We start from the raw sequence: 14211 nt of genomic DNA, 5'->3' as shown, positions 1-14211 counted from the left end.
TCACCCACGGCAGCATCCACTGGGTGTTTAGCCAAGAGCACGTATGTACCAGTTTCTATCTCCATTACCGAATGTTTTACTGCTGGAATGAACGACGGCTCGGATGGAAACCTGAAAGCGGACTCTGTCTCCTGCTCAGCTGTGTATACATCTATAGCCCCCTCCCCCCCAGATTTCACCCAGTCACCAATGCGGTGTCCCTGCCTTCCTCTTTTATACATATCTATAGATATCTATATCTATATATCTATATATAGATATAGATATATATATACAGTGGTGTGAAAAAGTGTTTTCCCCTTCCTGATTTCTTATTTTTTTGCATGTTTGTCACACTTAAATGTTTCAGATCATCAAACAAATTTAAACATTAGTCAAAGATAACACAAGTAAACACAAAATGCAGTTTTTAAATGAAGGTTTTTATTATTAAGGGAGAAAAACAATCCAAACCCACATGGCCCGGTGTGAAAAAGTGTTTGCCCCCTCCTGTTAAAACATAACTTAACTGTTGTTTATCACACCTGAGTTCAATTTCTCCAGCCACACCCAGGCCTGATTACTGACACACCTGTTCTCAATCAAGAAATCACTTCAATAGGACCTGCCTGACAAAGTGAAGTAGACCAGAAGATCCTCAGAAGATAGACATCATGCTGAGATCCAAAGAAATTCAGGAACAAATGAGAAAGAAAGTAATTGAGATCTATCAGTCTGGAAAAGGTTCTAAAGCCATTTCTAAAGCTTTGGGACTCCAGAGAACCACAGTGAGAGCCATTATCCACAAATGGAGAAAACATGGAACAGTGGTGAACCTTCCCAGGAGCGGCCGGCCGACCAAAATTACTCCGAGAGAGCAGCGACGACTCATCCGAGAGGTCACAAAAGACCCCACGACAACATCCAAAGAACTGCAGGCCTCACTTGCCTCAGTTCAGGTCAGTGTTCATGACTCCACCAGAAGAAAGAGACTCGGCAGAAATGGCTGCATGGCAGAGTTCCAAGACCAAAACCACCGCTGAGCAAAAAGAACATTAAGGCTCGTCTCATTTTTGCCAGAAAACATCTTGATGATCCTCAAGACTTTTGGGAAAATACTCTGTGGACTGACGAGACCAAAGTTGAACTTTTTGGAAGGTGTGTGTCCCGTTACATCTGGCGTAAAAGTAACACCGCATTTCAGAAGAAGAACCTCATACCAACAGTAAAATATGGTGGTGGTAGTGTGATGGTCTGGGGCTATTTTGCTGCTTCAGGACCTGGAAGACTTGCTGTGATAAATGGAACCATGAATTCTACCGTCTACCAAAACATCCTGAAGGAGAACGTCCGGCCGTCTGTTCGTGACCTCAAGCTGAAGCCAACTTGAGTTCTGCAGCAGGACAATGATCCAAAACACACCAGCAAGTCCACCTCTGAATGGATGAAGAAAAACAAAATGAAGACTTTGGAGTGGCCTCATCAAAGTCCTGACCTGAATCCTATTGAGATGCTGTGGCATGACCTTAAAAAGGAGGTTGGTGCTGGAAAACCCTCCAATGTGTCTGAATTACAACAACTCTGTAAAGATGAGTCGGCCAACATTCCTCCACAGCTGGAAAGGACTCACTGCAAGTTATCGCAAACGCTTGATTGCAGTTGTTGCTGCTGAGGGTGGTCCAACCAGTTATTAGGTTTAGGGGGAAACACTTTTTCACACAGGGCCATGTGGGTTTGGATTGTTTTTCTCCCTTAATAATAAAAACCTTCATTTAAAAACTGCATTTTGTGTTTACTTGTGTTATCTTTGACTAATATTTAAATTTGTTTGATGATCTGAAACATTTAAGTGTGACAGACATGCAAAAAAATAAGAAATCAGGAAGGGGGCAAACACTTTTTCACACCACTGTATATATGTATGTATGTATGTATGTATATATATATATATACAAATATAAATAGCCTCCGAAAACTTGAAAGATGTTGTACGAGTTTCAATCTTTTTTTTTTTGTATTAGGGGGAGCAGAGGTCTGACCCTGGAGAGACGGGGCGGCCAGCTCTCCAGAAGGCCTTGGCTTTGGCACTCGCTAATATTTTACATTAAAGCAGCTTCAAGGCTTACAGGGTGTAAAACACTCACAAATCACCGAGCCATACTGTCCAAGAAACCAGTCAGAGGAATAATACTGGGTCGGATTTAATGAGACATTTATAAAGTTAGTACGGATGGTTTCTAATGTAACTGCTTAACTATTACTGCTTATATTTTACATCTGTGGATCCAAATGTGTCGACATATTAACTGCTTTTCCCCTGACGGTACCAGCTCGGCTCTACTGGCTTTTTCTGGGTTTTCCGTCATCCTTGGATAGTAGCTGGTATCTGGTACTACTGTTAGTATCGCGATACTAAAAGGGGACATGAAAGCAGTGCGGACCACGAGCTTCCAGCTGCAGGCTGATGAAGGTTGGTTTCCTCTCACCTCCTTCTCTGGAAGCAGTTTGTTGCAGTTTTGCGCCCAGTGAGTGTTTAATGAAGTCGGTCTTGTGTCGAACTCAGTTCCCCTGCAGATGTCTGTTGCCCCAAACCCCGCCCACCTGAACGTGAGCAAAGCTCGGGCCTGAGGTGTTGTGTTCATATGCCTTAAGTCCTAAAACCCAAACTGAACATTATTAGCAATTTCTGTGTGGAAGTTTTGATTTTTGAAGTATAGAGGCGATTTTGTTGGCATTGATTTTGAAGATGACATTACGGCAGCGGCTTGAGGGGAAACTATCTCATCCAGAAAAGCACCTGATGAGTAGAACTGGTACCATCAGTGCAGCGGCAACTTTAATGTCTATCAATGTCATTCAGGGCGTTTTCACACCTGAAAGTCTGGAACAACGTCCAGACTAAGGTTCATGTTTTTATCACATCGAATACATTTGATCCGGTTCGTTTTAGTTTCATATTGGAAGACACACCGATATCCTGCCGTCATCAACTGTGTGTCTCTGACCACCTGATGAATTTGTAGACGGGTGTGTGTCCGATGTCGACGTCTTGTCAATCCAGCCGGTGGCCTTTTCCGTTTAAATGGAGGAACATGAAGGAAAAGATCTGTTGAGTTGCCTCGATATTAATATCATTGTGGCATTATAACCAGCACTTATAAGTTTGGCTTTTTTATCCATTTATTCAAGTTGACTTTGATGTCTTTGTCGTCCAGAGAACAATTAAACACTTCGTCTCCTTCTCGTGAGCTACCGCGACTCACTTTTACTTCTTTACTGCTTCTTTTTCTTCTTCTACTGTTTATTGGGAGACGATAGTCTGCCTCAACTTCCTGTAATTGGTCCGAAAGTCTGAGCCAATCAAAAACTGAACCGTGTCTCAGTTTGATCCGGACCGAGACCACCCCTTTTTTTGTCAAACCAATTTTTGTGGACTGAGGCACCTTTCCCATCTAATATTTTGGTTCAGAACCAAACTGCTCAGTCCAAAGGTCCAGACCAAACAAGGTGTGAAAGCACCCTCAGTGTTGAAACATCTAGTCTGTGTTTCACTCTTCAAAGCAGGTCAGTGTGGTAACAGTCACTCACAGAGTTGCAGTGTTGATGCTGAAATGGGAACCGCATGTGCATTCTTTGGAAAAAGAAATGAGGGCTAAAATGAGAGTGTTAAAATTTCTGTAATTGTATTTTCCTCTTGGAGGTGTTTAATCTCCCCAAAGTAGGCCATTAGGTAAAAAGACAACACTCAGCTGTTGGGATAACGGGAATGAAAAAAAAAAATCGAGCTTATGACAATGCCCCCATGTTTACTACTAGACTCCATTCAACACAGCCTTTGTCGTCTAAAAAGGGATTTACTGGCTTAGCCACTCATCACATTTTCTCCATTCGCTGAGATTTGCATTGGATGTGAAAGGATTTAGAAAAGGACTGCTGCTCTTCCACTGGGCCAAGATTACGACATTCCCAAGACGGGGTCGGAAGAACATTTTGCACATGGTAATTATCTGCCTAATTCCCAATTCAGGTTTTTGTCAAAGTTTTCCATCATTAGCATGTTTTTAGCTCAGCCACCTGTGGAACGATGAGGACCAGAGGGGGGACAGAAGCCAAGATGTGTGCTGTCCACATCCCCTGAATTCATCGAGCCACACTGCCAGATATGTGACAATCTATAAAAAATGGTGTTTCGGGGCCAGATGACAAAACACAAAACTCCCACATAAAAAGTGCTTCTGCGTTGGGTGGAGGTGCTTTGGGTTGCTCACCCTTCTCGCCAAGCCCAGGGCGATGTAGCACTTCTCCCCGGCATCGACTATCTCCACCTCGTAGTAGTGGCAGCGGGTGGTGAGCGGCTGGCGAGCCTGAGCCAAACCCACATCCATGATGCTTTTCCCTTTGCCAACATACTCCAAGAGCTGAGAAAAAGCAGATAAACAGAGAGGAAGACAAAAGTTATATGGAGGGTTAATATGTCAAGAAATAAAACAATGGAGCAGACTAGATTACCAACTGGATATTTCTCTGGGTTCAAGACCGTAAAAGGATCGGTTGCATTTTGCTAAATTGTTTTTCACAAAGTTTGCAGCAACCTCAACAAATTTAAAGAACGACACTTAAAAAACTGCACAACAAGCTTTTTAGAGACTCCAGAGCGGCATGTTTTTAAGGAATGTGGGCGTCTGTCGGGTCCAAACATCAGTCGCAGAAGTTTATGGTGGTTTTCTGACTTGCTGATCCTCTGATTTTCCCTCCGGCACCATCAGGAGCTTTACGTTTGTGGATTTGAGTGGAATATCTCTTCAACTACTGGATGGATTGCCATGAAGTTTGGTACAGATATCCATAGTGCCAAGAGGGTGAGGCCGATTTATGTGTCTATTTATGTATTTAACATTGATTTTACCATGCAAGACATTAAGAACAAATTCTTCTCCCCAATAACAGTCTGGCAAGCATCAGAAAAACTCATGTAGGAGGGAGAGAGAAGAATGAACAGACTGAAACAATAGAAAATCAACTGTCAAAAATCGATTGCCAGGAAGTCTGTACACATACATTGATAGGAGTCTTCTTCTTCTTCTTCCTCTTCCTTTTCCTTAACTCCACATTCTTAGACATTCTTAACAGTTTTTGCATCCAAACTAAAACATCTACATTTCAAAGCCAAAGCGATCTCCAGCTTTTCAGCACCCTTTCAGAGAAAAAGCTCATACCAACACGCCTGAAGAGCCCATGTCACATGACCATTCATGTACACTGGGTCTGCCACAACAAACCAATGAAACAGCACATCTGGCGACCCATCACATTGCGCAAGCTGCGGGTTGGTTCAGTGGCGTGATGAGTGACATGGAGAAGCAACACTGGAGCTCCATGTTTGGCCAATAACAAGACCAATTGTTCAAATAATAGTAGTGATAATATAATGCAGAATTTAACCCGCACAGCAGCCGCTAACATAAACAACCTGTAATTCCGTGATGAAGTAGCCACGGATAGTCGAGGCTGCAGAGGGGAATTTTGCCGGAAAAGGGTCAGGTGATGCAGGCGTGGCGAATCAGGGGAAGGACACGTCGTGACTGATGAGCCCCGATGAGGAAGCAAGCGACGGTGGTTTTAAAAGTGTCTGTTTCCTGACGTTCAGAAAACGACACAATCCAACAAAAAGGGGGACAAAAGCAGCGTCTCAGTTTTAGACAAAAATTTATTTGTGTAGCCTGATGGTGACCATGGTGACCATGACACCAGCTAAACAACAGCATGTTAGGAATGTCAACATGCTAACATTAGCAATTCTGCTAAAAGCGTCTCCGCACCCAAGCACAAGTTCAGAAAGGCCTCCTCCATTTTGGAGCGGGCAGAGTGGATGGAAACCACAGCTGATCAAGCTCGGGCAGGACTCTCTGCCCAGCGTGTTGTAATAGAGGCGAGAGACTTAACCACGCGACGAGCTCATGCAGATGTGTTCAAAGTGAGTGGGCACCATGATGGATTGACACTTCCAAACCCAGTCAGAAACGCTCAGTGAACCGCCCACGGCGAGCGTCCTGCAAGTACCAACAGCACAACTCCAGACTGCACGAACGTCACGCGATGACAATGCACCGACTTTCAGGTCTATTTTGGTCTTAAGCATCGAAACAGGTGAAGATGGGTGGGTACAGGCGAGTAGGTGGGCAGCTAGGCAACCGCAAAGCCCTCTAGGCTGAGCCGTGTTTCCAATGCCAGGAGAGCTACATGTGTGTGACTGAAGAATACACCCCGCAGTTTGAAAAGGCCAGGATGACAGACGAGGTGGGGGTGGACCAAAGTACTTGTGTATTAAGCCTTTGTGTTGTGTGAGCGTGTAACACCACCTGGGTGTGCTACGTTTCACTAGCCAGCCACTTAAGAGGACACACCTGGTGGGAGCAGCTATTCAACATGTGTCCAAAAAAAAAAAGTCAAGAGTCTCAATTAAGTTATTACCATTTTCTCTTCTTGTTATTCCCTGTTGCTTAGTGATCCGTCAAACTGGAAATAATTCAGAAATGAGGCTTCGTTTGAGGCTTCGTTTGAGGCTCCGAGCTCGATGACGGATTAAACTGGTTTCTGAGGACGGCGCTTGTAGAGAGATGGTGAAGCTTCATACTTAGAGATGCTTCAAACACAACTTTGGCTCAATTACAGACATAAAATAACATAGCAGTTACTGCAGCATTCAAATAATTCCCCAAACAAAGCAAAACTACAACCAATACCACAAAGTTGTGTAACTCTTAAACTAAAAAGATTTAAATATTAATACAACAGTGCATTAGTATGATGGTCTTTTTGTGTCTTTTTATGCACGCAAAAAAACTGTTTTGAAAGCAAATTTCTTGCACTTCAATCAAAAATCAAGTTTGTAAGTAAAAGTAAAAAACATTTTTGTTAGTTTTGGTCACAGAATTAAAAACTTTGCTTTTAAATCAGAAACACTTTGCTTTCAAGTCCAAAACCTTATTGAACCATATTTAATTCCTGGTTGTGTAATTGCATCATCACCAGATCTCTGCCATACATCCGACCACATTTCTCCCTCAATGTTTGTATTTAAATTGGTATTTTGTTTTATTTAGTCGAGTGTTTCTCAGTGAAATGCATCTTTAAGATTTACCAAACACATTTCATTCTTCGTAAAACATTTGTAAAGCTGATTGTTTTAAATAAATATTTTGAAGCCTTCATAGTTTAAATCTTCGTCCGCTTGCTTGCAGTTCTCTTCTTAATCCATCATTTCTGACGTAAAACCATGTCTCCTACAACTTTTGATCAGAACGGAGGCTCGTGTTAATCAACTTTTTACTACAAATGTTCAGGCCCTGATGTCTCCACAGTAGGAGATAAACAATATGCACATCCACATCGAGTGACTTACAGGATCATCAAACTAACGCCTGTGGCTTCAGTTACATAATCGCATCAGCTACTAGTTGTGAGTCTGGTTGCATAAAGCCATAGAAATATTGTGCGTGTAGACCTGAGCAGCCATTAATGAACATTGAGACGGTTATATGCAGTTTCATACGTGGCGTCTATTAATTTTTTATCTGTTAAACTTCAATTTGACTATGAAGAGCTGTGACACTAAAACATTGTTAAAGTAGAAAAGTGTTTTTTTCTATTTACACAAATGAAATTTTTCCAGATTCTTGCAGCTCTTAATTTCTCTGACGTAGCTTGCTGATTAATTGTTCACATGGATAACGGTTGCAGAGATTTCAACATTAATCCTCCACCTTCTCCCCTTTCATGCCTGGACAGCTGCTTTTTCTTTTGAGGAGAGGAGGAAAGAGTTTCGGTGTGATGAGCACTCAGTCACACCTTCTTTTCTTTTTCTTTTTTTTTTTGCTTCTTGCTGCTGAGTAATGGGAGGAGGAGGAGGAGGAGGAGAAGGAGGAGGAGAGGGCAGAAAAAGAGATGTAGCCTTGAGCAAAGCATGCCTCACTGAGATAGCTGACAGTCTCCGCCCCCCCTCGTCTTCTTTCTCTCGCCTATCTCGCTGCTGTAATTGCGAGCAGCGATGTGCTCGCCGTGTGTTTTTGTTGAGCCGCTGCCTGGAAACAGATGTAACGCCCAGAAAGCTGCCTGCCAGCTTCCTGTCACAGCTAATGGGGGGAAACTTAAAAAGATACTGAAGCGAAATTAGAAGAGCTCTTCTTTATTATGTGGTTCGTACTTGTCAACTCTGACTCTTAACGCGATTACACGCCATAAAAAACGTGTGGAATTTAAAAACATTCCCTGCTGCAGTAACAAGAGCCCATGAAGCTCAGCTCACTTACGTTTGTTGTCATTGTGTTTATATTTTCATTCTTTAATAACGATCATGCTTTTCTTGGGTTTGTTTCCTTTGGTATTTCTGATTGTTTTGCATTTTCTGTTCACTATTTTTGTCCCCACCTTTCTTTCACCTCCCGGTCCCGCCCATTTATTCCTCACCGTTATTCCCTAAAAAACTAAAATATGGGCATAAAAAAGGGGAATGATCTTAGATCCAATTGTGGCACTCCAGTTTGGAAAATGTATGCGCCAGCCTTGTCCTTGGACCAGCGGCTGTGATTCCCTGCTCCAATTCATCTCTCACTGGGGCTGGGTGGCCTCCAGGGTCTAAATCTGACTTGTCCATCAGTCACTTTTTCGTGCATGAGGCATCCGAGATGAATATCCTGAAAACCATTGCCATAATACCACAGCTGGTCACAGCCACTCTGTCATTGCTGCTGTTTTTAAAATGGGCCAGCAGGTATTCCTCTATGTGCTGAATGCATCCACAAGTGCTGAACACTGTTAATATTACCTGTCATGATATTTATCTCATTATTTCTGGCTATAAATTACCCGAATTAAACTGCTATAACCCTCGAAGGCAATTCCCACTTGGAAGTTTTCAATAAGTTCAAAGACTGCTCCTGTTGCGCGTGAACGATGTGCAGCAGTGGGACGTGCACGTCGCAGCAGGAAGGTACAACCCCAATGAGTACATGTTACAAATTTTGTCGCTTGATCATCATCAGTTCCTGAGTTACGCACGTTTTCTTGAACGTTAGCCTGGCGCATCTGCCGATTTGTCCGTGAACATGACCGGCGGGTGCACATCTAAATTTGTGTCAATCACCAACGGAGTTCCTTGAAATGCTTCAGAAAGTCTACAGCAATGAAGCAATGAGCCTCCAGAGATGTTTTCAGTGGCATTGGCATTTCCAAACGGGCAGAACTGGAAAAGGCTCCGAGGGTCAGACTGTCAACACGGAGTTCTACCAGGGCCTTTTGAGATGTCTGAGGGACAAAAGAGTCACTGCAAATCACCTGAACTTTGGCGCCATGGCAACAGGGTTCTCCAACATGACGCCACTTCTGTTCGCCGGATTTGACTCCCTGCTCGGCTTTCTGTTCTTCAATCATTTCTCACAAACTTTGATGTGTGCTCTCTGCTCGAATTTCATGTATGTAAAACATCGCGGACGAACCCCAACCACTGCTCACAAAAACATGCGTAACTCAGATGCTGATTTTGATCAAGCGCCAAAATGTGTTACAGTGATTATGTAACAATTAGGAAAGACCAACAACCAAGCGGCAACCGAATGTGACGTCACTCTTTGGTTTGTGAACTGCTGTCTATGGAGCCTTTTTGGAGCCAACCTCTAGTGGCTCTCGATGGTATTGCACTTTATGGCACTCATTTTTAAGAGCTGAAACTACATCCACTTATATATACAGCCTCCAGCCTGCAACTCACTTCCACCTACTCATCACAAAAGCACAACCGCTCGCATGTTCAAACTCAACTCAAACTCCAGGGTCCTTGCTAACACATTCAATAATCATACTTGCATATTTGCAGAACAAATTAGGGCAACTTTGAAATATTACAACCAGAATAAATCTGTCACTTGTGATGAAGTTTTAACGACTTTCCTGTCGAAGCGTGTGCAATGCCTCCATTGTGATGTCACGGGAGCTTTCGGTGCGACTGGTTTGGAAGTTCAAAGACGCACTTGGCACCAAATCAATATGCAAAATCAAAGCAGAACCTGCAATTACCACAGAACTGACACAGCAGGTTTGTTTGGTGAAATATTTACTGTCAGAAAACACAACGATATTTGGCCTGAAACTTCCCCACGTTTGAAATTCTGCCAGATAGTAAGAGACCAATCAACATGAACTTTCACATCGGATCAAATACTGGCAGTAGGATTTGAACACTAAACATCCGCCACAAGTTATTTCAATAAATAAACGAAGGAAAACAGACTCCACCTGAGCCAAAGTCTCTATAATTGCATTCAGCGGAGAAATAACAACATGAACATGCAGGTCAAAGTGAAATCGGAGAGCTTTTCCTACTTGGTTCACATTACTGCCAACATTTAGGTTTCAAAACACGGGAGGTTTTATTGTGTGTGTGTGTGTGTGTGTGGGGGGGGGGGGGGGGTCGTACAGAGTTTACACTGCCTAATGTCAAATGGTGTCAGCCCTCTAAATCTGCTTCTCTCCCACTGAGCTCACATACACGGAGTTTTACAACAGAGGAACTCCTAATGAAGAACTTTGTGTGTTTTTGTTGTATGACAGCAGCATAAGTATGAAACCGTGATAAAATGTGAACTATTAAGACAACATGTTAACTAAAAATCCCTTCCAAGCTGCTGGAAGAAATTTTAATAAAATACTAAAATAGATATACAATGAAGTAAAACCAGTTAAAATGTATGAATAAATAGACAACTGAATAAACGCAAAAAAATAAATAGGGTTCGATGAAAGGCCAGACTAAACAGGACTACTTTTAAAATGATCAACACTTCCTGCGGGCCTCGGGCCTTCAGTAGGACCCGTTACCGAGATGTACAACACATGTACGTAGGATAAAACATCTCACACTTATGTACAGCTGGACTTCTGTGAACCTGTTTAACTTATAAATCCAGATTTAATTCGCCTCCTCTGGATGAAGCTCTTCCTGGTTTCCTCTTTTCTCACGCTGCTTAGTTCAAAGACCCGGAGACGACCGCGGCGGTGCCACCGTTGGGGAACGCTCGATGGGAACGCCGTGAACTTTCCTCCCAGGAACCAGTGTCATGTTGGGATCTGTGACTATTGTTCCCAGAAGGAAGGAAGGAAGGAAGGGAAGGAAGAAAGGAAGCAGGCAACCTTAGAGGGGGCGTTGGTACGACAGCTGGCCCTGGTGACTGGAAAAGGCAGAACGAGGAGCGAGAGCAGCGATGGAGGCTGCCGGGGTTCACGTTGTCCAAAGAACGGCACCGCTACAGCACAAAGGTGTCAGAGGGATGAGATGTAAAACACCTTCACCATGTTTGAACCTCCACATGGAGGGGGGTGGAGCCAAAACCAATAACTGCCGACTCCGGTGTCGTCCACGTACCCGTCGCTCATCCGCAGCTGAGGGGTTAAAAGCCGGTTGGCACGGCGACTGGCTGAGGCAACACGGAGGACTGGAGGCTCGCCGGCACAGCGAGTGGGAACGCCAGCCAAACGTCTCCTCTCTGGGAAAACAGTCGAGCGGCAGCACGGTGGCATTAAAAAAAAAGACTCCTTCAACTGACAGTCGAGAGAAAAGGTAGCAGAAATAAATCTGCCAATGTTGAGGGAAGGAAAAGGGGTGAAACCTAAAACCGACATCAATCAAATCTGTTTCTACTCACCTGATTTATTAAAAGAGCTGTTTGTAATTTGTTAGCATCAAACGAGTTTGTTTCCCTTATTAATCCGATGAAACTGTTTCACCACCTTCACTTTTAAGCTGATAACGTGCTCATTATAGGGGAGAACCAGTCGCACTGTATCTGGTTGTTTTCAGGACAATCTATTTGAAGGGAGGAAACTATCCTAGCCTTTATATCAAGGAACACAAAATGTTCGTCTTCTGGAATAGTTTGGTTTTTACATGTATCTCACCATAAAATATTGCCCCTAGAGATATTGGTTCATAGTTGTTTAGAGGAGATTGTCTACAATCTGGAAATATCTGAACCTTGATTGTGGGACACTGAATGACTCAGCAATTTGAAAAAAGTAGGTACCGAGTGCCTGATGGGGATTTCATTAAAATCAACATATTTTCAAACCTCATCAACACAGGAGGAGGAGGAGGGGAGGGGAGGGGGGAAGGAGGAGGGGAAGGAGGATGAGGAGGGAAGGGAGGAGGAGGAGGAGGAGGAGGATGGAAGGTAGGAGGAGGAGGACGGGGAGGAGGAGGAGAATGGGAGGGAGGAGGAGGAGGAGGGAGGTGAGGAGGTCCCCTCGCGCCCCCGTGGAAAGTGAAAATGAATGCGTCATGAGATGTACTTTTAACTTTTTGAGTTTCATTGGAAGATAATACAGCAGGACTACTATTATTTTATTTTATAATAATAATAATAATAATAATAATAATAAATATATATATATATATATATATATATATATATATATATATATATATATACTATTATTTTGTACATTAAAACATAGGAGCCGGAGCTCAACTGTTGCATCATCTTCAGACTGCGAAGGAATGAAAGACAACACGATGACTCGCCACCTCTCGACTGTTTTTCTTGTCGCTGAAAGTGATGTCTGCAGAAGGAAAATCCCTCGACTGACTGATGTCACGAAGCAAGCTGCAAAAACACTGGGAAAAGGGTGACCCAAATCCAGTCACGGGCAAGGTCATACAAGGACACGAGACCAGAGGGTTCGAGCATTGCCCGAATTCAATAGAGCATTAAGCAGTGTTGTCAACAGAGGAAAAAAAAACACGCAAAACACAGCTAGTGCGCTTGATACGAGTGCTGCGTTTGTTTTCACGCACAGTACATCTCCCAGCTGGAACCACTTTACTCTATATAATGCTACATAACATAATGATGTTCAACACCTCTGGAAACAGCGCTAATAAAGCTAATTAATAAACTGAGACCGGATCGATCGGCGTTGATGTCACCGGTTAGTCAACTGACGCTTTGAAGCGTTGAGTTCGGTTGAAGGAATGAGAGCCTGAGGACACTATGCCCCGCCCACCTACATCGGTAACCTGACTTCACCCCAGACATGTCAATCAAACCAGACACGCCCCACAAACATACCTCTCTTGGAGCCCTAATATCTAATGAAAGATGGGATTATTTTCAGATGAATCACAGTAACACTGATCAGAAGGAGCGAGTCTCGCAAAAGACACTATAATAACTTGTGGGAAAATTTTAATGACTTTGTTTTTCCTTGGATAAGTTGAATGGGAGTCTATGGAGCCGGATGTTGTTTTGGAGCCAACCTCTAGTGGCCCTCGGTGGTATTGCACTTTAAAGGCACTTCCGCATTGACTTCACTTTTCAGACTTGGAAGATACGTCCACTTTTATAAACAGTTTATACACTGAATATATATTGTATATCTATATTGTCACAGTCTCAAAAAGACAAAAATTATTATCTTATTTTTAAAATCTCACATACACTTACAGTTTGTAGGATGGTTATTTCCATTAATCTGTTATTTTCTTGATTAATCCATTTGCCGTTTGATCTTTGAAACGTCAGAAAATGGTGAAAGATGTCAACCAGTGTTTCTAAGAACCGAAGATGCAGCTTAAAGTTTCCTGTTTTGTCCAGACCAACCGACCACAAACAAAATATTCAGTTTATTTTCATGGAGGACAAAGGAACTCAAAAATATTCACATTTCAGAAGCTGCAATCATAGAAATTTAGCATTTCTTTAATTAAAAATGCTATTAATTTAATATTAATTAGGGATGGGCATTTCAAGCCATTCCAAAGTACTATTCAATATATGCACGTAACTATTCGATTATTAATCACATTATAATAATTATTATATATATATATATAGGCGGAAATAAGGAAAACCGATAGTCTCACATACTAATTGATATATTATATTATAACAACTTGTCTAAAATCATGTCCCATCCCTATTATTAATGAAGTTGGTGATTAATTGATTGATCGTTGCAGCTCTCGTGTTTATAATAACTGCTGCTTGCGGTCCATCTTAAACTGCACGTGTTCATGAGGCAGCTCTCATTTGCATCTAAATGTAGCATGTTGAGCACAAGTTATACTCTGAATACTCAGAAATACAATCTTTGTGCTAAATTGGCACCGAACAGCTAAACGTTCCAAGAAAATGTCCAGGAAAACAAGAAAAAAAAGGAAAGGGACTATTTTTTGTCCTTCTT

General features: G+C 42.6%; 1 protein-coding gene across 3 annotated transcripts in view; it reads right to left on the bottom strand.

Annotated features, from left to right (window-relative positions):
- The window catches only part of spryd3 (SPRY domain containing 3), a 46976-nt gene that overhangs the window by 19853 nt on the left and 12912 nt on the right, over nt 1–14211 (bottom strand). For all 3 annotated transcript variants that reach the window (XM_069143582.1, XM_069143581.1, XM_069143583.1), the window contains exon 7: nt 4248–4397. In XM_069143582.1, the coding sequence (XP_068999683.1) occupies nt 4248–4397 (150 nt within the window). The remainder of the gene's footprint in view (nt 1–4247; nt 4398–14211) is intronic.

The sequence above is a fragment of the Embiotoca jacksoni genome, unplaced genomic scaffold (genome assembly GCF_022577435.1).
Source record: "Embiotoca jacksoni isolate LCO1_2020_lvr unplaced genomic scaffold, fEmbJac1.0.p SCAF_111, whole genome shotgun sequence".
Taxonomy (NCBI): Eukaryota; Metazoa; Chordata; class Actinopteri; family Embiotocidae; genus Embiotoca; species Embiotoca jacksoni.
Note: the sequence above shows the minus strand (reverse complement) of the source record. Positions and strands in the feature narration are given on the sequence as shown.